This window comes from Sorghum bicolor, chromosome 4 (assembly GCF_000003195.3).
Source record: "Sorghum bicolor cultivar BTx623 chromosome 4, Sorghum_bicolor_NCBIv3, whole genome shotgun sequence".
Taxonomy (NCBI): Eukaryota; Viridiplantae; Streptophyta; class Magnoliopsida; order Poales; family Poaceae; genus Sorghum; species Sorghum bicolor.
The window spans coordinates 3,624,110-3,652,088 of NC_012873.2; the positions used below are offsets into that span (position 1 = coordinate 3,624,110).

General features: G+C 42.1%; 4 protein-coding genes across 5 annotated transcripts; 3 read left to right on the top strand and 1 right to left on the bottom strand.

Moving 5' to 3' along the window:
- Positions 2,313–7,356, top strand: LOC8069986. Of its 2 annotated transcripts, XM_021458246.1 has the most exons (12): positions 2,313–2,812; positions 2,913–3,060; positions 3,479–3,562; positions 3,657–3,773; positions 3,894–4,091; positions 4,173–4,376; positions 4,465–4,952; positions 5,633–5,732; positions 5,913–5,972; positions 6,044–6,136; positions 6,217–6,336; positions 6,570–7,356. In XM_021458246.1, the coding sequence occupies exons 1-12, from the start codon at positions 2,712–2,714 to the stop codon at positions 6,936–6,938; spliced, it is 2,082 nt and encodes a 693-aa protein (XP_021313921.1). In that variant the 5' UTR covers positions 2,313–2,711; the 3' UTR covers positions 6,939–7,356. The 2 variants fall into 2 exon arrangements, with proteins under 2 accessions (XP_021313921.1, XP_002451560.2); XM_002451515.2 differs by lacking the exons at positions 2,313–2,812; positions 2,913–3,060 and adding an exon at positions 3,103–3,372 and having other exon boundaries at positions 6,570–7,055.
- LOC8074648 (1,4-dihydroxy-2-naphthoyl-CoA synthase, peroxisomal) lies at positions 7,921–10,759 on the bottom strand. Its single transcript, XM_002453272.2, has 9 exons — positions 10,350–10,759; positions 10,063–10,185; positions 9,831–9,932; positions 9,416–9,454; positions 9,234–9,332; positions 8,994–9,041; positions 8,591–8,686; positions 8,376–8,498; positions 7,921–8,298 (listed from the first exon to the last, which is right to left on the bottom strand). The coding sequence occupies exons 1-9, from the start codon at positions 10,617–10,619 to the stop codon at positions 8,182–8,184; spliced, it is 1,017 nt and encodes a 338-aa protein (XP_002453317.1). The 5' UTR covers positions 10,620–10,759; the 3' UTR covers positions 7,921–8,181.
- LOC110434399 lies at positions 18,598–27,921 on the top strand. The gene is made up of 3 exons (XM_021458331.1): positions 18,598–18,795; positions 19,467–19,534; positions 26,011–27,921. Exons 1-3 carry the CDS (start codon positions 18,758–18,760, stop codon positions 26,889–26,891), a joined length of 987 nt encoding a protein of 328 aa, XP_021314006.1. The 5' UTR covers positions 18,598–18,757; the 3' UTR covers positions 26,892–27,921.
- Positions 26,459–27,952, top strand: LOC8069987 (UPF0481 protein At3g47200). The gene has a single exon (XM_021458332.1). It carries the CDS (start codon positions 27,384–27,386, stop codon positions 27,789–27,791), a length of 408 nt encoding a protein of 135 aa, XP_021314007.1. The 5' UTR covers positions 26,459–27,383; the 3' UTR covers positions 27,792–27,952.

The window sequence follows — 27,979 nt, forward strand, 5'->3', positions numbered from 1 at the left end:
CCAGCCTTCTTAGGTTCCAGCTCGAGCCGGTCTCGTGTCGGGAAATTGGTCGTTCTCGACCGGTGTTCGTTCGAGCAATCGAGCTTGAAGCCAGGCTCGCGAGCTCCGCTCAGCTGACAGCTCGGCCGGAAAGCTCCCGGCCCACGGCTCCAGTGCTCGACGAGGAGCTTCACGAGTCGTTTTTTTTCCCTCTTCTCTCTCTCTCTCGACTCCCTTTTGTCCAGCGTGCTGGCAGTGGCAAGTGTGCAAAAGCATCACTCGGGGAGTTCAGGTGTTTTGAGAACTATATATATATATATATAACTATACTATGTAACCGGCTACAAAATAATTTATTTTGTAGTTGCTTTGAGTTACGATAATTACTATATTAATTTATAAGATTATAATAACTTTTTATTAAGTGGTTTACTATAACGTTACGGTAATTACCCCCATGTGTTATAGTAATCCAACTATCGTAAATATATACATATTATCGTAAATTAGTATATAAAATTATCGTAAATAGAGGTGGCTATAGAATAATTAACCAGCTAACTAAAATTTGATCCACCCTAACTAAAATTTAACCAGCTAATTACTAGAGCTAAATTTAACCAACTATAAAGATATTACTTTAGCTAGGAGTGTCTGGATCCTCTAACTAATTGAATTATGCTACCCCTTGTTAATTCTATTGTTCAGCTAGCTAAACTTTAACCAGGGATGTTAAATTTTAGCTAGGGTAGTTTGGTCATTGATGTCTTTTAGCTGGTTTTATTTGGGTTGAAATAGCTTAAAGAGATTGTGTACATTGTTGCCTCTAGCTAAAAGTTTATTAGGTTTAGCCGTGAGCTGTTTGGATGTACCACAACCAAAATTAATCGACTAAAATTTAGTTGGTACATCTAAACATGGCCGTAGTGGTGAGTTCATAAGTTGGTAGGTATAAGGACCATTATGGTGAAAAAAAGACTCAACCTGCAGAACAAGAGAGCCTCCAAATATTGCATTTGAAGAAGATTTTGTTACGTAGATTGAGAAATTTTTTGAGCCACTATATTTTATTTTTACATAGCGACACCGTATCTATGTAAAAATAACAAAAGCAATAACCCACAAAAAGAAATTTTAACTATAACCTAAAATTTAGCTCCCATAAAAACGTATTTAGAAACCTGAGGAGAGCTACTGGAACAAAAATTCTAGAGACCCTTTTGCCAATAAAAAGATGTCTAGGACAGTCATCTCACCTAAGCTGGCGTTTTACCGTGTTTGAGGATGAATCGGTCTAGGGTATACCTCTCTCGAATAGGTCACAAACAAAACAAATTGCTATTACTTGTGTCATGATTATCAACTACAGTAGATCGTGTGTTGTTTATAGGTACCTTTCATGATATTTGTATAAGTCCTATCGTTTCTGTTATAGACCGATTTGGGTATCTCATCATCCATTGTTCCTATTCCATCTTTTTGCAAAGGTAGGTGGTTAGAGACATCAATGTGGTCCTCAAGATTACCCTTTAACTAATACTTTTTTATAAAGTGTACTACAACTAATAGAGAAATAAAAAAAATCATAACGAAACTAATACTCACTAGGTCAAAAAATTCTCGCTTCCTATGTAATCAAGCATTTTAAATTTGACCAAATCTAAAAAAATACAAATATTATGATATCGACAAAATATTATTGAATTAACTATCAAATATACTGTTTATAGTAAACTTATTTATATGTATAAACGTTGATATTTTTTTTTTATAAATTTAGCTAAATTTAAAAAAGTTTGACTTGTCTAAAATCTAGTATTATTTTTTGGGACGAGGGAGTAGCATGATAATGTGTTGCTAACTCATGTGAAGAAAAATATATACATTGACGAAACGAAGCGACATGTGGTGTGGTAGAAGCAACAAAACCTACCTTATTACCGATATAAGAATCATTATGTAACTATTATCGAGTTAGTCAGGATATTCTTACGTGGTCCTCCCTCTGTTATGAAATATAAACGATCTAAGTTTGTTCCAAATTAAACTATCCAAAATTTGATTAAATTTATAGAGAAAAGTAGCAACAAAGCAACATCCATCACATCAAAAGAGATAAATTATAAAACTACACTTGATGTACCTAATAAATGATGTTAATTTGATGTTTTAAATATTTTCGTTATATTTTATTAATTTATTTAATCTTAACATAGTTTGACTTTAGAAGATAAATTTAGTTTTTTTTTGTATTTTAAGATGGAGGGCCCATTTGTCAGTTTCGTTGCATTCCTTGTTGTTTGCTGTCCTTGTCAGTTTAGGATGGAGCAGCCGTCAGCCCGTCACCAGCAGGATCCAGTCGCCTCGCCAGCTTCACTCACCATCCTACACGCCCCCCACTACTCTTCCTCCTCCAACCTCCCTTCCCCTCTCCCTCCCTCCATCGCCTAGCGGTGGCAGCGACTGCTCCCCCACCCGCACGCACGCCCGCCGTGAGCATAAAGCCGGCGCGCGCCCACACGCCATTGTCATTTCCATCGTTTCCCTTTCCAAATTCAACGCCGCGGCAGGGAGCTGGCACGGTCACCTCCCTGACCCGTTGAGCCGTCAATTCTGTTCCGCCGCCCCGCGATTTCTTCAGCTGCCGATCGAGTGGCCGGGGAGGCGCATTGCCTCCGCTTCCACCGGGAGGGCCTCGCCTGACCGGCGCTCCCGGCGCCGCCTTGGCTCCCATGACGTGCGCGCGCGCCGAGGACGCCATCTCGCCCGCCGCCGCCGCCGCCGCCGCCGCCGCCGCCGCGGGCGACGACGACGATGTGGCGGCTGCCCCAGTGTGAGTGGGACTCCCCTTCGTCTGATGCGTTTCTTGTCTTCTTCGTCTTGCTGAATCTTTCTTGGACTGTGCGAATGCCATGCTTCTGCGTGGGTTCCAGTTCCAGGGGCGGCTTGATCCAGAAGGTGGCTGCCGGCGGCGGCGGGCGGAGATCGGCCGGCTCGGCGCGCTCACTGCAGCGCTCGGCACATCTGGCGACCGGGGACGGCGATGCTCCGGCGCCGGCGCCGGAGGCCAGTTGCTCCGGGGTAAGCTCTCGGTTGACTTGCTTCTTCCTCCAATTAGCGCGGCGTTCACCCCGCACAAAATTCACAAATTTTGTCTGGATTCGGTACGACATTGTTGAGAAAAAGTTATAAGTTAAATTTTCTCGGTGGACAAAAGCGAGAGTTTAACGGCAAGCGTAGCAAAGTTGGTGTCCTTTCGCGAGTGCGTGCCGTGGTGCGGAGGGCACTGTCGGTTTCGGCCGTACTGTGTGCTCCCCGCACTTCATTGGGGGGACCTGAATGCTGGATGAACTGTCCCTTACCTCCCTTGTCCCTACTTCCCATTGATTACCAGTCTGTTCAGTCAACCAACAATCTTGTTGCTATTGGTTCTTCGATTTGGTTTCTTCCCAGCGAATTAATGTGGCAGTGATTGGTTTTTTGGTTTATTCCTTTGTAGGATGGGATAGGTAAGAGCAATGGTGGTGGGAAGAGGGAAGATAGCCACAGGATGCGGCAGTACAGGTCCCAGCTCGAGCAGGAGGTGGGTGATCCTCTTGAACCCTGTGATTTGGTTTCTAGCTATAATGTAATGGTGTCAACTGATGTGATTCACTAACACTGCCAAAATTGTGCAGGTCAAGAAATTGCAGAGGCAGCTTGAAGAAGAGATCGATCTGCATGTGGCGTTGGCGGATGCTGTTACACAAAGTGCTGTGCCTATATTGAAGTCTTCTAAGAAGCTTCCACACAAGGTGTGAGTTTGCTTAAGTCTGACGGTTAAATTTCACATGTTTCCTTGTGCTTATTCGATGTCATGTCCTAGACAGTTAACGCATCCAGTAACCCAGCACCTTCAACCTTTTGTTCTGCAGGCACAGGAGCTACTGATTAACATCGCCTCCTTGGAGACTACCGTTTCAAAGCTTGAAAAGGAGCTAAATGATCTGTACTACCAGCTTTGTCAAGAAAGGAATGAACGGTTACTTGCTGAAAATAATCAGGGATGCTTGCCGTCTACATCCTCAGATGAGCACCAATCAATGTCAACTTGCACGTGTACGTGGGAAGAAGTAAGTATCATCTGAGTAAATTTTTCTTTACTTTCTTTCTGCTGTGGGAATCACTGACAGTTTCTTGATTATCAATCTTAGCACATATCATCATTGAGAGATTTGAAGTTTGGGGGGTATGAATCAATGAGGTCAACGAGACAGGACTTATTCCCTGAGCTTGAAGATGACCAGGATGTTGGAGAAGATCCTGAAGGTCAACAGATGGTTTCTTTAAACAGGCTGCTAGAAAAGCACCGAGATTCTTCTTTGAATAAACTTCTTGAAAAGCACCGGGATGAAGAGGTCCCTTTCATGCCTACCTTACCTCTATAGTTTTAAGAACCAACTTTGGAACATATTAGAGTGTCAATAATTATTTATCTTTCAGCAGATGCAAGAATCATGCTCTGTGGAAAATGAACGCAATGAAGATGAGCAGCTTGACGCCTTATCCTTTGAACAGTCCATTCTAAAGATAGCTAGCATGAAAGGAGGGAATCTTTGGAGCAACCCAAATGAGCTCTCCGAGGAGATGGTTCGTTGCATGAGAAACATTTTCCTGCGCTTGTCTGAATCCTTGAAGATATTGCCGAAGGCATCTTCTGATTGTTCATCTTCCTCAGCGGAGCGTCTATCAGGCTCCACATCAGCATCCTTCTCAGATTCATCCATAATGCCCTCAATGCTACGGAGTCCTTCAGTTGATTCTAACCACAACAATGAGACAATGAATGAAGTCAGGAACTTTGATCCATATAAAGTTAATGGAAAGGAAACTCGAAGAGATATTGGAAACTATCGTTCAGCAGCTGAAGTATCTTGGATGTCTGTTGGAAAGGATCAACTTGAATATGCATCTGAAGCTCTGAAGAAGTTCAGGTTTGTTGCTGCAACCTTGGCTAAACCTATGATGAGTCCTCATAGATATATCACATGTTTACAAACTTTACAAATGTTAGTGCATATGTACATAATTGTTAGATATGATTTAGACTTCTTAATTTTGTTTAATCTTGTAAATGCTCTAAAAGAATAAGCAGACAATTGAACCAGTCTAGGAATTTGGACTTGGGAACCAAAAGATGCTCTATTCTTGTTCACTTGCAGTAAGGAAATAAGTTTCAAATTTGGTTTGGAGTACGTTTATTTTTCTTTCTTTTGAGCCCTTAAAGAATTCCTGTCAGCATGGAATTTGCTAGTATTTTGAATGCACTGGGGAACATACTTTTCTGTCTCCATTTCGGCACACTTCTTGTGGCTTATGTTACATTTCTGATCCTGGATCTTAAGAACTCCCGATGAAAGTTAACATATGTTAGTTGGTGTTTGGATGAGGAGGCCACTCTTGGAATTGAGACATTTTGATCCAAACCCTCCCTATTCAAACAGGAAGTTATGAATTAGTGAATCCCCTAAATCTCACAACAAACATATTCTTACCCCACTTTTTTCCAAATTTACATGGTGCAGATGTTGCTGCCCCACATTTATCTCGTTATTTTGAATGTAGGTGATATACTTATATTTAAGCACATCTTTTTTTGCTCTATGTTTTGCAGATTTCTTGTGGAACAGTTGTCAAAGGTTAATCCTAGCTGTATGAATCGTGATCAGCGGCTAGCCTTTTGGATTAACTTATACAATGCTTTGATAATGCATGTACGTATGACATGGTTGCTTAAAATGCTGGCTTTGCAGATGAGAACAAGGATTAAATTTCTGTTTATAATTGGAAATAGGAACTTGTTTCTTCATTGCATCAGTCCTCATTTCCTTTCATTAAGTGTCGTGCACTCACCAGTTGCTTACAGTTGCATTTTTTTTGTCGGCATCTATTAGGCGTATTTGGCATATGGAGTACCTCGAAATGACATCAAGCTTTTTTCTCTAATGCAAAAGGTTTGAGCAGTATATCTTCTTCTGTTAGTCTAATCTCATACATCGGACTGTTAACCGTGTGAAATGTGCAGGCTTGTTACACAGTTGGTGGCCAGTCCTTCAGTGCAGCGGAAATAGAGTTTGTGATTCTAAAGATGAAGACTCCAGTGCATCGGCCCCAACTTGTATAACTTGTTTCTATATCCTAGACGTCACCTTTTGGTTTTATTGTCTTTTCACTTATTTTGCTTTTGCTTTCTTTCAGTCTTTGATGTTGGCTCTGAATAAGTTCAAGATTACTGAGGATCACAAGAAGTACTCAATCGATGAATTTGAACCCCTTTTGTTGTTTGGACTTAGCTGTGGAATGTTCTCTTCTCCTGCTGTAAGTATGCCTGCTAATCTTACTCCTGTTAAGATGTGCATGTGCTTCAGCAAATTCGTCACTTTAATAAGTTGCTGGCCAAACTAGAGCCACGCTTGTCCTTCAGTGTGCTATCCTTGTCCTCGCCAAGACCTGGCATCCTTCAGAGTTCTTTGTCCAATTTATCGTATGATTATAAGATTGCTAAAACTAAGTTATCTATATCCACGTTCCTGGGTCCTGTTGTGGTACAGGTACGTATTTTCTCCGCCGCAAATGTCAGACAGGAGCTCCAGGAATCTTTGAGAGACTATATTCAAGCGACTGTTGGTACAAATGACAAAGGGAAACTGCTGATCCCAAAGTTAGTGCAGAGCTACGCCAAGGGAGCTGTTGAAGACTCTCTGCTTGCAGACTGGATCTGCCACCACCTTGCTCCTGATCAAGCTGCAGTCATCCGAGATTCTTCTTCACAGAGGAAGCAGCGGCTTCTTGGATTTCGAGGTTTCACTGTTCTCGCGTTTGACTCAAAGTTTCGGTACCTCTTCTTGCCTGACAGCAGTGGCTCCCAGAAGCTAGAGGCAAAACAATCTTACAAACTTCCTGAGCCGTGTTCAAAATAGATAATAAAAGCTCAGTTTGGTATATTTGAGCCATAATACCATTCTTTTGCGTAGCGTGACATGGGATTGGCGGTTGTATATGATGTAAATTTTGAAGAAGGAAAGTATATCATTCAACAAAGCTCAGAGAAAGCTTGAATTGCCGTGTTTGCAAAATCGGATCCTCTCTGCAGAGTTGGTGACGGGTTGTATTGTTTTTTTAGGTATTCACTTGTCTTTCATACTGAAGATAAAATCCTTTTGTTGTTTCTTCTTTTTTCCATACTTTTTCCTCTCTCTCTTTTTTCTGTAAAGCTCTTTGGTCAATTGATCTGTAACTTCTACACAAATAAAGGCGGTGAGCAGTCTTTACTTTGGTATCTCTGTGCAATTGATCTGTAACTTTCTGTTTACTTATATGATACGTTTTCATTGCAAATCTTCACTCTGGTTTCTCTGCTTGAATGGGGTGAGCAGTCTGCACATAGCGGCTGCTGGTGGTTACTACTCGTACTGATGTCGACATCTCTTATTCCTCTTCTCACCTAAATATAAAAATATCGTCACGATAATAATAATTTTTGGAAAATTTCTTTTGTGTGTGATTTGTACACACACAAAAGTACAATTCCTTTTGTATTTATTGTTTAGTGAACATGTAACCTTTTATGTGTAAATTAAATCCTTATATAGTGAGGACGAGTAAAACACATGCTGCACACTGTAAATAAAATCCAACATCCTCAGGAGCTGCTAAACCTTAACATTATGTCAAAAACTCTGCTTTGTGATGGACATTTTTTGCATCCCAAATTTTGGAGGTTGTAGATTGCAAGGGGGAAAAATGGCGGTCTGCATGGATTCTGTTTGTTCTTGCAAAAAAATTATAATCCTAGGATTGATTGAATAAATGCTAGCAAAAAGCAACAAGCATTAATTAAATCTTAGACTTTACTTTAGAAGAATTCCACGACGAAGAACCGAAGAAAGCCAAAAAAAAAGATGAATCAAATGCATCTAGCTTTATTTTCCATCGATCTGAATATTCATACAAATTACATTTTTTTTGTATATATGCAAATAGATTGACAAAAAAAAAAGGTCCCATCATCCGTCGCCTTGCATGTAGTAAACGATAATGATATACAACTTGCTGGCATTATTGTTTTGGGACCACACCTTTTCTTATTTCCATGTTGGAAAAAATAACATTCAGTAAAATAATTGACTAGGCCATTACAGATGTACAGAACCAAATCGAAACTCAAGGTTTCCGTGGGAATTTGGAGAAATCTGGGCGTCGTCTCTCCATGTACGCATTCTTCCCTTCCTTTGCCTCCTCAGTGCCGTAGAATATCAGGGTGGCATTCCCGCCAAGCTCCTGCAGCAACAGCGTCGTCAGTAGTTCATTTCAACACACAAACAGAAGCTGAACTGGCTTTGTCTGTCAAGTTATACCTGAAGACCTGCATGGCCATCATCAGCAGCGTTGAGTGCAGATTTGAGCACTCGGATGGCCATGGGGCTGTTCCTTAAGATCTGCCTGCACCATTTGACAGTTTCTTGCTCCAGTTGAGCAAGCTGCATATGCAGAAGCAGTGTACTTGTCAGTGCATCAGCAGGATCCAAACAGTTTGTTTTTTCGGTAGCTGATGATAGTTTTCAGCACTCACTGGCACCACAATGTTCACAAGTCCCATTTTGTCAGCTTCATCGGCTGTATAGAACCGCGACAGAAACCACATCTCACGGGCCCTCTTCGGTCCAACCTGTGTATATGAGGGAAATAATTGGACCGAGAATACCATGCTACTTATAGCATGTATATGGTGGTAATATGAAAATTAAATGCAATACTAGTCTACAACTCAAAATGCTTGATGGGACAAACTGTTCCGGACAATGTGTTATTCAGAACACTCTTTTGGGTATTGAAGGTGTTTTGGTTCTTTTCTCGAACAATGTGTGATAGCCTGATAGGAGTAATGTCTCACTAGAACTAGATTCAAATGTGTTCTAGCTAGGACACTGACAAACATCTAAGCAAGGAACCAATAGATCAGCATGACAACTCACCAATCGGGACATTATTGAAGATCCGTAACCAGCATCAAAGCTTCCAACCTGTGATAGGAAGTACAGAAATGGGATGTTAATACATCATGTTTACTGTTACGGTAAAAAGAAGGAAAAAGATTAGTTAATAAACATACAAAAAGGGCAATTCCACAATCAACTGATTATTTCACTTTATCGGTATTTGGTATTATATGCATCATATACACCAAGATACAAAATAGACCAAATGAAAATCACCTTGGGCCCTGTCTGCCCAAATATCGCATTGTCTGCTGCAATTGTTATGTCACACACCATATGCAAGACATGCCCACCACCAACAGCATAACCAGCAACCTGATAGTAAATGATGACAATAAATCCAGTCTATGAGATGAAGTAAGGAAATAGGAAAAGGCGAATAACAATGATGACCATACCATAGCAATAACAGGCTTTGGAAGACGGCGAATTTGCACCTGAAGAAATGATTCATCTGAGGTTCTCAGTATTAAAAACAACTCTTAATGTATTATGAACTAAAAGATTATCATTTTACACACTAAAACTACAAGTGCCAACATGACAAGCAAAATCTGCTTGGACCCTGCAAATTAGCTAAGCAGGACATCAACATATATTCAGTATTCAGGAATTCTACTCAACTCAAGCTGAACGATGTAAATCAATACAAACCTTACTAAATGCACAGAAACGCCTGCATTGCGTGTGAAGAAATCGTTGATGGAGGAAGTGCATTATTTTAAAAAAAGAGAATCCCGTCTCAAAAGAAAAGTTCAGCACAACAGCGATTCTCTTTCAGAAAACAGAAATTGTCAAAGAGGTGCGTCTGACCTGGAGATCTAGAACGTTGAGGCGGCCGAAGCTATCGAAGTCAACATATCCATCAGAATCTCTTAACGCCTGGTCACCGCCGCTGCAGAACGCCTCGGTTCCCTGCTCAACCAAAACATTGCAAATAAGCTTATCTTATCTCCGACAACTAACCCAGTTCAATCGTGCAAACGGTTTTTTTTTACCCCATTTGTTTTTCCTCTAAAAGCATCGGTAGTAGTAGTAGTAGTACCTTCCCTGTAAGAATGATGACTCCAATGGAGCTATCATCTCTAGCGTCGTTGAATGCGCGCATAAGCTCCTTCACGGTCAGCGGACGGAACGCGTTCCTTCGATTTGGCCGGTTTATGGTGATCTGCAGCAGCAATACACACGCACTATTGAACAGAACACGAGATGCAAGACGCGTGTAATTGTGAATTTGTAATCCATATAAGCATCATACGATTGAAGTTTCTAGATTTTTGGAAATGCACAGTAGTGACTCGACGGAAGATAGAAGCCTTCTCAGTAACTCACCTTGGCGATGCCCTCTCCCACGGCCTTCTCGTAGACGATGTCGACGAACTCCTTCCCCGACTCGTCCGTGGCGGCGCGCCACTCCGGTGGCTCCGACGGCACGTCGCCGTGCACGCGCCGGTAGCTGTCCTTCGCCGGCGAGGACGACGACGACGCTGCCGTGGCAGAGGGCGCGAGGGGACGCACGGTGGCGTGCGTAACCGGGAACGACGACGACGGGACGAGGTGGGCGGCGACGCGGGCCAGCCTCCTCTCCGCGGCGTCGCCCATGGCTGAGACTGAGAGCTAGGCAAGGCTACCCGTATCGCTTTGCAGCTGCCTGCTGCCTGCAACCAAACCAACTCCGACCGCGCGCAGAGCATCTCATCCTTTCCTTTCCGCTCAACCAAGATGACGAAGTGGTTAGAATTGTTGGGATTTGATTAATTTAATTTAGAGGAATATGCATGCTGAACGCTGAGTATTATCTATTTCTTAAAAAATATGCCACGATAAGTGCTATCATGTGCTTCACCAGGATGACGATAGTGATCTGCGACGGGGGTTAGGGCCTGTTTAGATTGGGAACGAAAATTTTTTGGGTGTCACATCGGATGTGTCGGAAGGATGTCGAGAGGGGTTTTTAGAAACTAATAAAAAAACAAATTACATAGCTCGTCAGAAAACTGCAAGACAAATTTATTAAGCATAATTAATCTGTCATTAGCATATGTGGGTTACTGTAGCACTTAAGGCTAATTATGGAGTAACTAGGTTTAAAAGATTCGTCTCGCGATTCTTAACTAAACTGTGTAATTAGTTTATTTTTTTATCTACATTTAATGTTCTATACATGTGTCTAAAGATTCGATGGGATGGATGAAAAAATTTGGGTAGGGAACTAAACAGGGCCTTAGGGCCTTGTTTACTTTCGAAAAGTGAAAAGTTTTCAGTATTGTAGCACTTTCGTTTGTTTGTGATAAATATTATCTAATCATGGACTAACTAGGATCAAAAGATTTGTCTCGTGATTTACAGCTAAACTGTATAATTAGTTTTTGTTTTCGTCTATATTTAATGTTTCATGCATATGCCATAAGATTCGATGTGACTGAAAATCTTGAAAACTTTTTGGTTTTGCAGGTGAACTAAACAAGGCCTAGCTACGCTACGCACCTGGCGGATGCCGTCGGATTTTATCCTGAGTAGTCAGCTGCGGGATGTTTTTTTTCTAGGCCAAGAAGACCGATGTTACTCGATTTCACTGCTCAATACTTCACACATGGGCTTTTCATAGGCCTATCCTTCCACTCCTCGACTTTCTCTCTCCCGTTTTTCTTCTTCCTTTCTGAGACGAGTTTCCTCACCAGCGAACGGCGGCGCTGGCACCATCGTGTATGGAAACCCGAGCGGACGCATGGAGATTCAACGGCACTCTTACGAGGTAATGTGCTCGTTTCTTGCGATATATTTTCAGTGTGTTTATTGGGGCTATATTTTCTTCTATGCCCTGCTGCGTCAGCACGTGGTTTGGATACGTTGAGATGCCATGAGCTGATAGGGTTGAGTTCAGAGGACTCGACTCCTTGTTCGTTTGAGCTTACCGGTACTTTCTACCATGACTTAGAGCATCTTCAAGAGATTAGCTAGAAAGACTAGCCAAATTTATTGATTTAGCTACTCTCTAAAATAGAGTTGACAAAAAGATATTAGAGTATTCCAACAGACTCTATAAAAGATAGCTAGTGAGGTAGGATATCTCAAAAGTAGAGAGCGAATAAGGTGGGATGGAGAGTTTCTAAATTTGAAGAGTCATTTACAGAGTCTGTTGGAGACGTTTTTCCTTTAACAATAGCAAAAGATACCTTTAGAAAATGATTTGGCTAATCTCTTGGAGATGCTCTTATTAGCCAAACGAGCATTTGGACAATAGTTCATGAGAGCAGAAAAAAAGATACATTGCAAGAGAAGTTTAGCAGTATGTTATTATACAAAACAAGTGATGTGCAGGTCACTCTATGCCAAGACATAAGTTTGTATTATATTTCCAAAGGAAAAGACAAATTTAACAAATTTTAATCAATAACTAATAGAATTAAAATGACAACCCACCACAAACAATTTATATTTTTTTCTAGTCAAATCTGACAAAATTTCATTGTACCATAACAAGAACGACAACAAATAAAAAAATCAAGGATATGAAATACTAGGAAAAGCGTAAAATTATTCCACAGTTCCAAAATATATCGAAATCTACAATGAAAAAACTCATGGACAACAAGATTTAACGCAAGAACTCGTGACGTGTCAGTGCCGGCGAGGTTTCTCGCTGCCGCAAGCCGTCTTCTTCCGGGCTTCCACCTTCCTCCGGGCTTGTTCCACCATCTTGTGAACGTACTCCAGGTCCTCAGTTGCCTCCGTTGGGGTGAGCCAGAACGAGAGGTCATCTCCCTTCGGCGGCGACTGCTGCGTGACGAAGTGGTTCACCGCCGCTTGTTGGTTGGCAACGTCCCACTCCCCGAACACCTCCACACCACGGCGGAAGCGCTCGTCGTGGTCGTCCGATTTCAGTGGCACGACAGCAGAATTGGCGGCGGACGGCGATGGTGGTCGTCTCGCCTTGGCCGGAAGGTGCGGCGGCGGCGGCGGGGCAGCCGGTCCTAAGACGGTAAGCCGCCTCGAAGAAGAACTCGGAGTGGCAGCTGCGTGATTGTTGGCGTAATAGGAGTGGTTGCTGTCTCCCGGTGAGCTGCCGCTGCCGGCGACCGAATGTTGTTTGCCGCCGCTGTCACCGCCGATGACGAACGATGACGACGACGATGAGTGCTTGACGCGGATTGCCTTGCTCGATGCAGGTAGAGCCACGAACGGTGATGCCTTGTCGTCCTTGCTTGATGAGCCACCGGCACCCGTCCTCTCTGCCGCCGGCGCGCGTCTCTGGCTGCGGTGCGCTCCGCCCGTGGGTGTGGCGAGCTCTGTGCCGCCGCGGTCAGCGTCGATCGTCGACCATGTCGCGGTGAGTTCTTGAGGAAGAAGAGCATCTTTTGCATCGTGCTTCCTCCGCTTCCGCTTGTGATCACGGTGGCCTGTCACCAACGGCGGCAGCAGCGAGTGGTGAACATAGTCGACAACTTTGTCGTCGCTTGCAGCCACGAGGCCCGATGTTTCCTCCGGTGGCATGGTGATTGACTGGAGTCCGATCGGATGCGTGCACCCGCAGCCTTGGTCTTGGTTTATTTATAACAGCAATTAAACGAATCGGACTCAGAATACGAGTTGTTGAGTACAGCGCGACGCTCAGCATCCACCCAAATCGGAGTAGGGCTGCCTTGCCGCCCCCACACCCTCAAGGCGTCACTCTCAGTAGCCGCCGCATCCGGCCGCCGGTCCCGCTCCCGCGCGAGGGGGAGGAGAAGATCACGGCGGCGGCGGCGTCTTCTGCCGGTTTGAGGTAGCTTTCCGTTCGTGTTTAAGCTAAAATTGGTGCTGTTGATTAAGAGGGGAAGAAGGTGCTGGCTCGTCAGATTCAGCTGTGCTGCTCCGGCTCGGGTTTTCTTTTCTTTGAAATGGATAGTCAAATTGCAGGATTTGGGGACATCAGCTGCCGCCAGGCTCCATCATGGACAAGGCGTTTCTGCGCCCTCCGCTCGCTCGTAATCTGGTTTATGACGAGTTTGCCGTTCTGCACCCCACAAGCTACCCTTTCCACACTCTTCGGTATTTGAGATGCAATTCGATGTAGGCTTTGTTCCCGAAAACCAAAAACTTTTCAAGATTTTCCGTCACATCAAATCTTGGAACATATGCATAAAGCATTAGATATAGATAAAAATAAAAACTAATTGCACAGTTTGTCTGTAAATCACGAGATGAATCTTTTAATCCTAATTAATCTATGATTGAATAATATTTGTCAAATAAAAATAAAAATACTACAGTGCCGAAATCCGAAAAAAATTTAGGAACTAAACAAGGCCGTATTCAAGACCGCTGCTAACAACATCACCACCTTCACCATCAACGGTATGCTCTTCCCGAAGCTGCAAGGCATAACAGAAGGAACTTCTCTGAGTTTCAGAGTTGATTTTTAGCTCCAAAATTCACATCAAGGGTAGCTTCACCATCAAGGGTATGCTCTTCCCGAAGATGCGTGAGCTCGGCGGGATGGGCAAACACGGCGTGAGCTTCCCGGCGACCGTGTGCGAGCAGACGACCTCATCGCGCCGCTGCACTGTAGACCCGGCCCCCTACCGCCACCGACACTGAGCAGCACATGGCCGACGCTGCCCCTGGATCTCCATCGTCGCACCGGTGCGACCGGCCATCTCCGTTGGTTGGAACGGCAAGGCTCCAGGCACACCGGATCTAGAGGGAGGGGATTCGGTCCCGTCCCCAATGTCGTTGTCGTAGTTTGTGGTTACTGCATAGACTTTCTTCAAAATTTTAAGATCTTGTTTAGTTTCGAATTTTTTTTAGATTTCGGTACTATAGTTTTTTCGTTTGTATTTGATAATTATTATCTAACTATAGACTAAGTAGGTTTAAAAGATTCGTCTCATAAATTACAGACACACTATGCAATTAATTTTTGTTTTCATCTATATTTAGTGTTCCATGTATGTGCCGCAAGATTCGATGTGAATCTTAAAAAGTTTTTAGATTTTGGGGTGATCTAAACAAGGCCTAAATTGATTTCCATGTTAGATTTTTGCTTAGGTTTTGTTTAGTTCACTCTAAAACCTAAAAACTTCTCAAATCTTACAGCAAATGCACGAAACATTAAATATAGATAAAAATAACTAATTATACAGTTTGTCTATAATTTACGAGATGGATCTTTTGAGCCTAATTAGTCAATGGCTAGACAATAATTACCAAATTAAAACGAAAGTGCTATAATACCTAAAAAAAATTTCACCTCCTCAAAAAGGCCTTACCTGACGGTGGGCTCATTAGGGCACTCCCAATGCTAAAACTATATGTAGTTTCTATACCTATTAATTTCTATAAACACTATGTACAAAAACTATAGTTCTAATAGATACAATAATTTTTTATCCAATCACATTCATTCTCTCTCCATTCTCAACCAATCATACTACATTATGTTTTGGATCTCGTGTAGACATGATTTCTAACTTAGGCCCAGTTTCTATGATTTTTGCTCTATCTCTTAAATAACTATCTTGCCACATCAGCAAAATGCTTAGGTGGTAGCATAATTAATGTCTATAGAAACTATAATAGTTTCTGCATTGGAAGTGCTCTTACACGTAGTTGAGAGGTCAAACTGGGCAGTCTCATGTTAAAAACTACGTGTAATTTTTATACCTATTAATTTTCATATACACTATATATTAAAATTATGGTCTCAATGAATAGTTTCTATAATTTTTTTTATCGAATCACATATATTCTTTCTTCGTTCTCTACCAATTATATACCTTAATGTCTCGGTTCTCGTTTAAACATAGTTAACTTAGACATGGTTTCTTGATCTTTGTTTTCTCTATTTAATTCTATACCTATATTCCCTTCATATGTGTAAACAAAGTTGTTTAGGACAGCGACGTCTTCAAAGCATAGCTTTAACTCTTTGTGTTTATAAAAATAATTATCAAAGTGGTATATGTATACTTTTATAAAAGTACCTTTTTAAGATAAATCTATTTATATGATTTTAGTTATTCATGATTTATATTCTCAAAAATCCAAATCTTATCTAAAATGACTTTCTTTATAGATATAAAAAAGTAATTTGCTACATCAATAAAATGTTTAGGCGTTTAGTTCGTGAAATATTTTGGGTTCGATTAATGTAGCAATTTCGTTTCTATCTGGCAATTATTATCTAACCATGAGCTAACTATGCTTAAAAGAATCGTCTAGCAAATTACAGATAAAATTGTATGATTAGTTATTTTTTATCTATATTTAATGCTCGCATCCAAGATTTAATGTGATGGAGATTCTTTAAAATTTTTGAGAACTAGCCTTAGTTGATATATAGGCATGGTTTAGTTCGCGAAATGTTTTGGCTTTAGCTAATGTAGCATTTTTGTTTGTATTTAATAATTATTGTCCAATTATAAGCTACTCCCTCCGTCCCCAAATACTGCTATTTCTTGCAGATTTCAGACAGATTAGTGTGACAAACAAAAGACCATTCTACCCTTAATTAATTTAGGTTCCACCATTTAATCATGCACGTTAAGCCATGATTCTCTAGTTCCAACGAGCTGCATTTAATGTCAACTGAATAGACTCAACCAATTACCATGCGCCAAAGTACTACTCCCTAAAAAGAAATTAAATGAGTTGGTGAACCACCCAAGTTCCAAGGATAATTAAATGAGCTGGTGGACTGAGTATGCTAGTAGAAATAGCAGTATTTGTGGACAAAATTTTCTCCTAGAAATAGCAGTATTTAGGGACGGAGGGAGTAACTAGGTTTAAAAGATCTGTCTCGCAAATTACAGACAAATTATGAAATTAGTTTTTTCTATTTCTAATACTCTATGTACTCTCTCTCTCAAGACCGTTGTTGTTGATTTTATGACATTTTGTTTGACTATCCGTCTTATTATAATTTTTTTATAAACATTGTCTCTTTTAATATGACTTATTTAATCAGTTATTTTAATAATAATTTATCTATTTTAAAATTTATATAAAAAATTTAAATAAAACGAATGGTCAAACATGATTGATTAAAGTAAAAAATAACAGTGTTTTTGAGGCACAGTGAGGCCTTGCTTAGTTTCTAAAATTTTTCAAGATTCTAAGTCACATCGAATCTTACGACACATGCATGAAACATTAAATATAAATAAAAAAGATAACAAACTACATAGTTTATATGTAATTTGCGAGACGAATCTTTTGATCCTAGTTAATCTATGATTAGATAATAATTGTCAAATAAAAACGAAAGTGCTACAGTAATAAAATTCAAAAAATTTCCCAAAATGAACCAGCCTGAGTATGCTTTGAAGGTTCTTTTGAAATTTGCTAATATGAACAGAAACCGTGCGGTCCATCTTGCTGTCTCCACTCTGCAGCCTCGCATGCATCGGCTGGGACCCAAATGGAGTTAAAGCCGCCTTTATTGGTGCTGGCAGGTGGCAACCCAATAATCAATAATGGCCGTTGGGAAGCGAGTGTACAGTAGAGGAGTACTGGAAGAGCCACTCTGCACTTGGCACTTGGCTCTGGCCTCCGCGATTCCTCACCCGCGGCTGTCGCCTGTCGGCTCGCTTCTGATCACCAGCATGTGAACGCTAACGACGGAGTGACAAACATATCAAATTTTTGAGCTCAGCTACAATATCATTTTATGTATTTTTAGTAATTGTTATTTATGTATAAATTCATTAAAATTTAAAATTCGTCTCATAAATTAAAAATAAACAATATAATTAATTATTTTTTTATTATATTTAATACTTTATATATATATTTAAAGATTTGATTTGATAAAAGATCTTAAAAAAATTTATGCTAAAATGTCAAACTGACATTAAATTCGTGACATGGCTCTACGAACCTGGGACATGTAAAAACAGTACCCTTCTCGACAGCTGTGACCATGATCCATCGGTTTTTGGGTGTTTCCCGTCGGATATTTGACACGTACATATAATATTAAATTTAGACTATTTATAAAACTAAATATAGTATATTAAAACTAATTTAGGAGACAAATTTATTAAGTCTAATTAATCTATGATTTGATAATATGGTGTTACCACAAACATATGTTGATAACAGATTAATTAGTCATAATAAATTCGTCCCGTGGATTACTAAGAACTTTATATAATTTGTTTTTTCTAACCGAACACCTCTTAAACTTTAGTTACTGTATGAGTTAATTATAAAACTAATTGCATAGATTAAGCCTAATTAATCTATCAGTAGCACATGTTTGTTGTAACACTGCATTATCAGACCATGTACTAATTTGGTTTAATCTCTACCTATGCAATTAGTTTTGTAGTTAGTCTATGTTTAATATTTTAAATTAATTAATGGTTAAACATCCGATATGATGGAGACTAAACTTTAACCAAAGGACTTTTCGTTTGGCTAATAAGACATGACAGAAAGTACTATTTACTGATTTGTTGTCAGATTACCTTTGTTCATTTGATCTTATATAAGTCGAATCTATCAGTCATTCAGTAGTATTTTTTTCTCACAACAAATTAGCCAACAGTATTTTATGCCATTCGTTTAGGCTGATAAGCTCAACTCAACGAGAGGACGCCTCGCCTCCGGCCTCCTTTATAATCCCGTGGCTTTGGAACTGGAGCTTCAGCCTTGAGCCGTTGAGCTCACCTTTTGGCTGTGTCGTTCCGCCTTGCTTTCCTCCATTTCCTCCCTATATACAACACACACCAGGACTCCAGTAGAGCGGGGGGACGATGGAGCCCGACGATTTCTTCTACAAGGACGATGAGTCGTAAGTTGCTCATTTTATGCATATGGAGCGATAGTATTCCATCTTAGCTAAGACTTCTCTTATGGTTCTAAATTACAAGATGTTTTGAGTTTTCTTTTATTATACAATTAGACATATGCATTATACTATGTCTAGATCTATAATAAAGTAATACATTTACAATAATCAAAATATTCTATAACTGGTAATAGCGGAAGTATACTAAATTACTTCTCGTATCAAGAATATTATGGGCTCTTGACCATATTGTTCTTTATTATAAGTTAGGACATACATATTTCTTTTATTACTTTTATTAGGGCCGGAGCCTCGAAGAAGCTAGCGCCAACTCCCTGTCGCTCGCTCCGGCCTAGAGGAAGTTTAGTCCACAAATAAGTATCATTAGATATTTATGATATAATGTTATTTGGTGTCATAAATATAGATATTTTTTTTGTAAATTGGTTAAATTTAAGCTATTTGACTTAAAGACAAAAGCAAGAATTGCATTTTTTTAGAGGCAATACTAACACGATAACTCTTAAGTAATAACTATAGATGACTAATAAGAAATCATGGCTACGAATTATGAAATATTATAATTGAGTTAATCAATTAACAACTAATTTATCATAAGTTTGCCCAAAAATATAACAAATACATTTTTACTGGGATATCTATTCTACTTGCAGTGATAGATCTGAGTCGCTCACGGGGTGCGCGCCAACATCAACATATGAGACTAAGATGCGGCTGCCAGGTCCATAGTTTGCTACTCCCTCAGTTCTAATTATGAGTCACTGATGTGAAAAGTAAATTGGTACCAGACTGTTTGGGTATTTTGTTTTCTTCTTTTTTTTGTTTTTTCTTTTCTTTTCTTGTGGGGTGATGGTTGAGACGACGAGACTCATGATTCGACCGCATCTAGCGATGATATATATAGAGTCAGATCGTATATATTGAGGCCTTGTTTAGAGGCGATTTTTTTTTTATTTTAACACCGTAGCATTTTCGTTTTTATTTAACAAAAATTGTCCAATTATGGTGTAACTAGGCTTAAAAGATTCGTCTCACGATTTACAAGCAAACCGTGCAATTAGTTTTTGTGTTTATCTATATTTAATGCTCCATGCATGTGCCGTAAGAATCGATGTGATGGAGAATTTTGAAAAGTCTTTGGTTTTTTGGGTGAACTAAACAAGGCCTCATAATTCCGTTATAATGCACCTGTACGTTTGCTAGTCAGACTAGTTTAGTTTCGAAAACTAAAAAGTTTCCGGAACTGTAGCACTTTTGTTTTTATTTGACAAACATTATTCAATCATGGAGTAACTAGGCTTAAAAGATTCATCTCGTGATTTACAGGTAAACTGTGCAATTAGTTTTTATTTTCATCTATATTTAATACTCCATACATATGGCGTAAGATTTGATGTGACAGAGAATCTTGAAAATTTTTTACTTTTTAGGGTGAACTAAACAAGGACTAAAATGAGAGCAATAGATGTGACATGTGACTAGACTAGGGGAGGGAGGGTGCATAACCTGATTCTGCTTGAAGTGCTGATGGTGGAAGCGTGGTGACGGTGGGGGCATCAATCAAGTAGGGGGCAAGACATCCCCAATATTGCAAGACACCGAATAATTAATCACTTAAGTGGCTTAGCAAGCCAAGGCCCAACAACTATTTTCTGTCTAAGCCACACAAGCCAAGGGTTGAGAGCCAAAGCAAGCGGTCCACCTTGACCTCTCCCCTTTCCTTCTACCGCACGCTATGCGGTCATGCTCGACCTCTCCCAGTATGGACCACTGGGATAGGACGTGGAGAGGCCGGACGCCATCAAATACACCTACCCTAACACAGACAGGCATGCTCTGCTTGCTCCACCAGGGCAGAGGGGACAACCATCTTGGAGAAGATGCCATCCCTACATATGCCTGCACAGACAAGATGGCACCATGGGACGATGACGTTGAAGGGTCGAGGTGGCGGACTAGAGAAGGGTGAATAGTCTTTTTTAAAAAATTATCACGCCGGCTAACCGAAACAAATGCGGAATTAAAACTATCGGTCTAGCCAAGACTACACCCCTCTATCTAAGTTCTCTAGCACCTTGAAAAGATGCTAAACAAGCAAACAAGGTGCTACCTTAGCAAGAGCTCACCTAACAATTCTAGGAGCAAGGTCACACAAACATATGCAACTAGTACTTTGCAAACTGGGGGAGCTCCTACTCAAACTAGTGAGGCAAAGCGCACAAAGCCTAAGCTCACTATCAAGCTCAATAACAAGCAGGGACAGATCTACAGTAGTAGCACGGGGGTACAGCTGTTCCTTCAAAATTTCTTGAAAAACATCTAGTATATATACCCTTTAATAACATGTACATGTATAATACATTATTATACACAATTACTAGTCTGCTCAGCCCAGACAAAAGCCTCAACACTCTAGATTCACAACTATTTTATCATCGTTTAGTAATCTAATTATGTTATGTCTATGTTGATAAACTATATTATTTGTATATGTACCCCCATGATTAAAATTCTAAATCCGCCACTGATAACAAGGCAACTAATGTCAAATTAGAGAGCGCAACTTACTTAGCTACACAAACTAAGCAATGTGACTAACAAGGTTACACAAACCAAATTAGTCACGCAAGGGAACTACTTCTAGCTACACAAGCAAGAAGGTAACTAGCAAGCTACACAAGCTAACTAATTACAAGAGCAACTACACAAGCACAAGTATAAGAAAGTAAGCACAAGCTTGTGTTAGGGACCTGCAAACCAATGGGAGAACAATGTTGACACGATGATTTTCTCCCGAGGTTCACTTGGTTGCCACCAAGCTACGTCCCCGTTGAGACAAGCTCCAAGGTTGCCGCCGGTCCTCTTGCTAGTGGTGACCCGCAAGTCACACTCTCCCACGTGGAGTGCTTACCACAAGCTCTAGCACTTGACCCGGCCGGACCACTTGTCGCTCTTCACGTCTCGCTCAACTAGAGTTGCTCTTCACGATCCCCGCGGGGTGAGCACCATACCCCTCACAATCTCTTCTCCGGAGCACCGCACAATCTCCTTGCATGCTTCGACGGAGTCACAATCCACCAAGCCGTCTAGGAGGTGACAACCTCCAAGAGTAACAAGCACCACCGGCTTACAACACGAACACCTAGTGCCACTCAATGCAATCTCTTAATGCAACGCACTAGAATCGCTCACTCACACAATTGGATGAACACTATCAAGCATATGTGAGTTAGAGGCTTCACTAGCACTCTTCAAGCATGGACACTAAGTCCCAAGGGTGCTCAACACCAGCCAAGGCCGGCCACCACTTCTATTTATAGCCCCAAGGGCTAAACTAGCCGTTGTTCCTTCACTGGGCAAAAGTCGTGAGCACTGGACTCACTGCAGGTAGCACCGGACGCTGGAACAGTGCGTCCGGTGCTCTAGAAACAGCCACATGTCACTAGCCGCTTGAACTCGACTGTTGTCGCCAACGGCTAGCACACGCACGCGCGTCTGGAACAGTAGCACCAGACGCTCTGCTGCTTCACATTGGACGCGTCCTGTGCGCACCGGACGCATACGTAGAGAGCAACGCAAACTTGCAGCAGCACCGGACTCTCAGCGTCCCGTGACACCGGACTCGTCCTGTGCGCACCGAACCCGTACGTAGAGAGCAACGCAAACTTGCAGCAGCACCGGACTCTCAGCGTCCTGTGCACATGGGACTCGTCTTGTGCGCACCGGACTCAGCGTCCTGTGCCTGTAGTTCAACTTGTTCGGTTGCTAACTTCTAGCTCCGAACTCCGAATTCAATGATCTTAGGCATTTTGGAAAGCTTACTTAAAGTGCTATCCAATCTATATGAATACTCAATCCAAATCAAAATGTATCAAAGCAGTATTCCAATCTAAAAGCCATCCTAATATCCAGAGAACACCAAAAGACTTCTCTCTCTTCTCCAAGTTGAACAAAATCAACTCCAACACCTTCTCCTTTGCAAATGTGCCAACACCACCAACTGTACACCACCATGTGCAAGTGTGTTAGCATTTTCACAAATATTTTCCCGAAGGAGTGAGCCTCTCAACTTGCCACGCCACTCGATCTTAACACGTATGCAAAGTTAGATCACTCAAGTGGCACTAGATGACAGATATGCAAACAAGTTTGTCCCTCTTAATAGTACGACCATCTATCCTAAATCCGGTCATAAACTTCTCTAAACACCTATGACCGGTGAAATAGAAATGCCCTAGGTTATACCTTTGCCTTGTGCATTCCATTCCATCTCCTCCAATGTTGATGCAGCACATGCACCAACCAATCACCAAAAGATATGATCCACTTCATATCATCACGTGACCGTATTGGTTCATCAATCTTGACCTCACTTGCTCTTCACTGTTGCCTCGGTCCATCAGCGCCAAGTGTTGCTCAAGCTTCACCGTCACACGCGGTCCCTTGCTTCAAAGCCTCCGACTTGCCCTTCACTCTTGCAACCGGTCCATCAAGCCAAGCCTCATCTTGATCTTCTCCACCTTGGTCACATGACTCCATGTCATGACTCATGTGCAATGAGCTCCTCCATCATCACATCATCACATCATCACCTGTGGACTAATCTTCTGTGTATCTCACATAAACACTATTAGTCCACCTAAGTTGTCACTCAATTACCAAAACCAAACAAGGACCTTTGAGACGTCTAGTATGACATTGCACCATCCAAAGCCCGCCTGACAAGATAGGTGTACGGCCCCACCCACTGCGGGATGGGTCACATGACCATGACTTTGACCTCACAAGGCTAACAAGGCCACCAGAAGCCTTCCTGCGGTCTAGGGTCAAGGTTAGCAGCACCAACTCATTGATGTACCCATTTAGAAATGCACTCTTCACATCCATTTGGTACAACTTGAGGTTGTGGGCACAAGCATAGGCCAACAAGATTCTAATTGCTTTCAGTCTTGCAAGGGCATATGTTTCCTAAGTCAAGACCCTCAACTTGAGTATATCCTTGTGCTACCAATATTACTTTGTTCCTTACAACTATCTCATCTTGATCTTTCTTGATTCTAAAGACCATTTAGTTCGAATCACATTGTGGTTCTTTGGTCTTTCAACTAACTCTCATACTTGATTTCTAGTAAAGTTGTTCAACTCTTCATGCATGGTATTAACCCAATCAACATCCTTCAATGCTTCTTCTATCTTCTTTGGTTTAATAGATGATACAAACAATGTTTTCCTAAATGCTAAATAATAAACAGTCAAACACCTACTGTTTAGCCATTATTCAGGCTAAACAATCAATTAAATGGGCTAAACAACCAATTAAACGGGGCAAACGGATGATTAAACGGAAATGACATACCACTGTGTAGCGTTTACACGATGTTTAAATGGTTGTTTAGGCGAACAGTGGATATAAATAAGAACTGCTCACAAAATGACGCCAATCTTGATCTAGTTTGCACACCTCTTGAAATATCTCCAACTATAGTATCCAATGGATTATCATCTCTTGCTATGTTGGTTGGTTATTGGAACTTGATCATTCATATTCGGTTGAGATGATGTATTAGTCACTTTGAATTTGTACTTGAGATGATGAACTATCTTGATTTGTATCAACTTGCACTTTTGGAGAAGATAACACTTGATTTTGATCATCTTCTTCATCTATCACCTCTCTAGGCCATATATCACCAACATCCATTTTCTTCATTGCATTTTCCAATTGAACACCTCTAAAATCATCATGATTCTCATCTTCATCTTGGGAACCCTTGGTTTCATCAAATTCCACATCATGAACTTCCTCAAGAGTGCCACTTGCCAATTCCAAACTCTATATGCTTTACTAGTGGTTGAATATCCAAGCAAGAATCCTTCAACACATTTCTTGTCAAACTTGCTCAATTCAGTGTCTTTCTTCAATATGTAGCATTTGCAACAAAAAACTCAAAAATATGCAATGTTGGGTTTTCTATCATTCGAGAGCCCATATGATGTCTTTTCCAACATAGGGTGACAATAGAGTCAGTTACTATAGTAGAAGGCCATGTTAATTGCTTCGGCCCAAACAGATTAACTCACATTGTACTCACTAAGCATAGACCTTGCCATATCAATCAGTGTTCTATCAATAAGGCCATTTGATTGTGGAGTGTACTTGGCCAAGAATTGATGTCTAATTCCAATTCATCACATAACTCATCAATTAGTTCTTCTTGAACTCAATACCATGAGGCGCCGAGTGAGCTCATTGACGTCCTTCTTTAAGGTCTCATTTTCGACCATAAACGAGGCATCACAAGTTAAACCATCACTCATAGGTGAAGTAGTACTGGTAGTGCTAGATGAGCTACAAGAGGGGTTAGTGGGAGCAACAACAATAGGCTTATAAAAAGATTCATCAAGAATATCACATGTCAAGCCTACGTCACATGTTACAAGACCCTCTTTCTCATTTTGGCTATCAAGAAGAGAGGAATGAGCTTTCTCAAGCTTCTTGTGAGCCTTGCCAAGCTCATCATGGTCTTCCATTAGTCCTTCCCAAGGAGTCAAGGCCGAGGGTGGCTGAGGTGTCCGTGTAGCATATGGTCGAGAGACGGGCTGGGAGAGGTCGAGGCGAGCCTCGCACTGTTCGAGGAAAGAGAGACGGTCGAGATGGGCCAGGGCCTGCTGGGCCATTCTGATTGACTATTAGGGTATTGATAATTGAAGGAGGTGTGAGCGCACCTTTTGGTGAAAACATAACAATATACAATTTAACCTACCTAAAGTATATATAGCTACCGGGGAGTAAGGATGAAAACGGAACGGAAATATTTCGTACTGGCCGCTTTCGTTTTCTACGTTATGATATCGTTTTCTATATTATGATACCGTTTTTGAATTTTGTCAAACATAAAAATTTGTCAGTTTCAGTTGGTTTCACAACCGTGTTCGTTTTCTATATTGTAATTCCGTTTCCGACCGTTTTCATCGGGGAGTATTCATAGATGTAGAAGATATACCCATATAGGGAGTATATATTTATACTTACTAAAAACTAAAATACTTTGTTGGCTACTTGGCTACTCATATATTGCATATTGGTGCCCATATATATTGAGTTGAGGGAACAATATACTGCATGCATGTTCCTTAACTAACAATTTATTTTTTTTCTTTTTCTTTTTTGAACTTAACAAATCAGTTGATTTTCAGGTGACGATGAATTCTCAAAAGATATGGATATGATAGAACTACTCTTCAGGTTTCGTGGGATAGAGGAACCTCCCGCAAAACATAGCAAGTGGCCTCCCACCATTTGCATGGTTCCCAAGGAACTTCGAAGGGGTGACAGTAATGGTTGCTATGACCCTGTCGCTGTCCAAATAGGCCTGTGCATAAGCAGAAGACCGGAGAAGCTCCATCCAAGATTTAAAGAATCTCCGGGAAGAGAGTTCATAAACACCAAGGATCTCCGGCAAGTGCTCCCGAAGGAGCTGCAGGACATGGAGCGGTACAAATCGTCCTGCGTGCTGCAGCTGATGAGCCGGCGGCGTGACAAGAAACCAGGGGAACTGGTGTACAGCTGCTACGACGGCATGAATCGCCGGCTTCGCGAAACCATTCTGTGCCACTCCAACGCCGAGGGCCGTTTCTTGGACCTACTGGCGTTGCTACGCACCTTGGTAATCGACGGCTGCTTCATCCTTCACCGCTTGGTCAAGTACGCACATCTCGCAGAAAGGAAGACGAAAAGCAGCAGGCAGCAGCAAGGCGGCGGCTATGGCGCCCATGACTGCACGCAGACCGGTGGCAGGTGCTTCGTGTGGCAGCTCGTGACGCGGGACCTGCTGCTGCTCGAGAACCAGATCCCTTTCTTCGTCCTCCGCGAACTGTTCCAGGTGCTGAAGAAGGACGGCGAGAGCGACGAGACCCTCGTGAAGGGCGGCCTCATGCTCTTCCGCGCTCTCTGCCCCCAGATGCTGCTGCATCGTCCAGATTCTTCTGTCCCTGTCTCGGACATTGCCAAAAAGCTCGATGCCGATGCCGATGGTGTGCACCACCTCTTGCACCTCTTCTACCTCTTGGTCGGCTAGAGAGAGCTCATCGTCAGCAAGCACCCAGCACCAGCACCAGCAGGTCGTCGTCCTCGTCCAGCAGCGGCAAATGTTTCGGTACCCAGGTGGGCTGGTACCCATGCTGACCGAGCACCAACATCAGCACCAGCAGGTCATCGTCCTCGTCCAGCAGCAGAAGGATCAGCACCAGCAGGTCGTCGTCCTCGTCCAGCAGCAGCAGCAGCAGCATCATCAGCAGCATCAGCAGCAGCAGCAGCAAGCAGGAACAACAATAATGACGGCGGCGACGACGCCGTCGTCGAGGAAGAGGAACTCGACGACGACGACGTGCTGCCGTCGGAGCTCCCGCAGTGGATACCAGGCGCCAAGGAGCTGGTGGAGGCCGGCATCCGGCTGAGGAAGAGGAAGGGCGCGGTGAGCTTCCTGGAGATCAGGTTCGACGCCCGCCGCGGCGTCCTGGAGATCCCGCCGCTGCAGCTCTACGACTACAGCGAGGCGCTGTTCCAGAACATGATCGCGTTCGAGCAGACGTACCCGCGCACCCAGTTCGACGTCTCCACCTACGCCGTCTTCATGAACTGCCTCGTCAGCACGGCGGAGGACGCCAGGATCCTGCACCTGCGCGGCATCCTCGTCAACATGGTGAACGGCGGCGGCGACCACGACGGCGGCCGCCACTTCTTCGACAGGATCTGCTCGCAGGTGCACTTCCCGTCCGACAACTACCTCGTCCACACCATGGCCGGCGTCAGCGAGTACATGCAGTCCAGGCGGCACAGGTGGCGGGCGGCGCTTGTGCGTGACTATTTCAGCAACCCTTGGGTGGCCATATCCGTGGGGGCCGCGGTTTTCCTGCTCTTCTTGACCGTGCTGCAGACCTTCTTTACCGTCTATCCCTACTTCAAGCCTTCCAATTAAGGCAGAGAGATTAATAATTAAGCACAGAGCCATCTGTGCAACATTTGCTGCATCCATGTTTTCAGTGTGTTAAACTGTTAATTAATGTCTGTATAAATGTACATGGATCTATAAACATATTACTGTACTACCTTTTGGTAAATGGCTACTCTTCTTCTATACTCCTTCTGTACCTAAAAAAACAGACG

Excerpts from the sequence above, each read along its gene's own strand:
- LOC8069986 (XM_021458246.1), top strand. The coding sequence starts at position 2,712 with ATGACGTGCGCGCGCGCCGAGGACGCCATCTCGCCCGCCGCCGCCGCC. Across the intron at positions 3,563-3,656 it reads GGTCCCAGCTCGAGCAGGAG|GTCAAGAAATTGCAGAGGCA; the intron begins GTGGGTGATCCT and ends AAAATTGTGCAG. Across the intron at positions 3,774-3,893 it reads CTAAGAAGCTTCCACACAAG|GCACAGGAGCTACTGATTAA; the intron begins GTGTGAGTTTGC and ends TTTGTTCTGCAG.
- LOC8074648 (XM_002453272.2), bottom strand. The coding sequence starts at position 10,619 with ATGGGCGACGCCGCGGAGAGGAGGCTGGCCCGCGTCGCCGCCCACCTC. Across the intron at positions 10,186-10,349 it reads TGGGAGAGGGCATCGCCAAG|ATCACCATAAACCGGCCAAA; the intron begins GTGAGTTACTGA and ends TTGCTGCTGCAG. Across the intron at positions 8,499-8,590 it reads TTGTGAACATTGTGGTGCCA|CTTGCTCAACTGGAGCAAGA; the intron begins GTGAGTGCTGAA and ends CTGCATATGCAG.
- LOC110434399 (XM_021458331.1), top strand. The coding sequence starts at position 18,758 with ATGGAGCCCGACGATTTCTTCTACAAGGACGATGAGTC. Across the intron at positions 18,796-19,466 it reads TTCTACAAGGACGATGAGTC|TGATAGATCTGAGTCGCTCA; the intron begins GTAAGTTGCTCA and ends TTCTACTTGCAG. Across the intron at positions 19,535-26,010 it reads GACTAAGATGCGGCTGCCAG|GTGACGATGAATTCTCAAAA; the intron begins GTCCATAGTTTG and ends GTTGATTTTCAG.
- LOC8069987 (XM_021458332.1), top strand. The coding sequence starts at position 27,384 with ATGATCGCGTTCGAGCAGACGTACCCGCGCACCCAGTTCGACGTCTCC.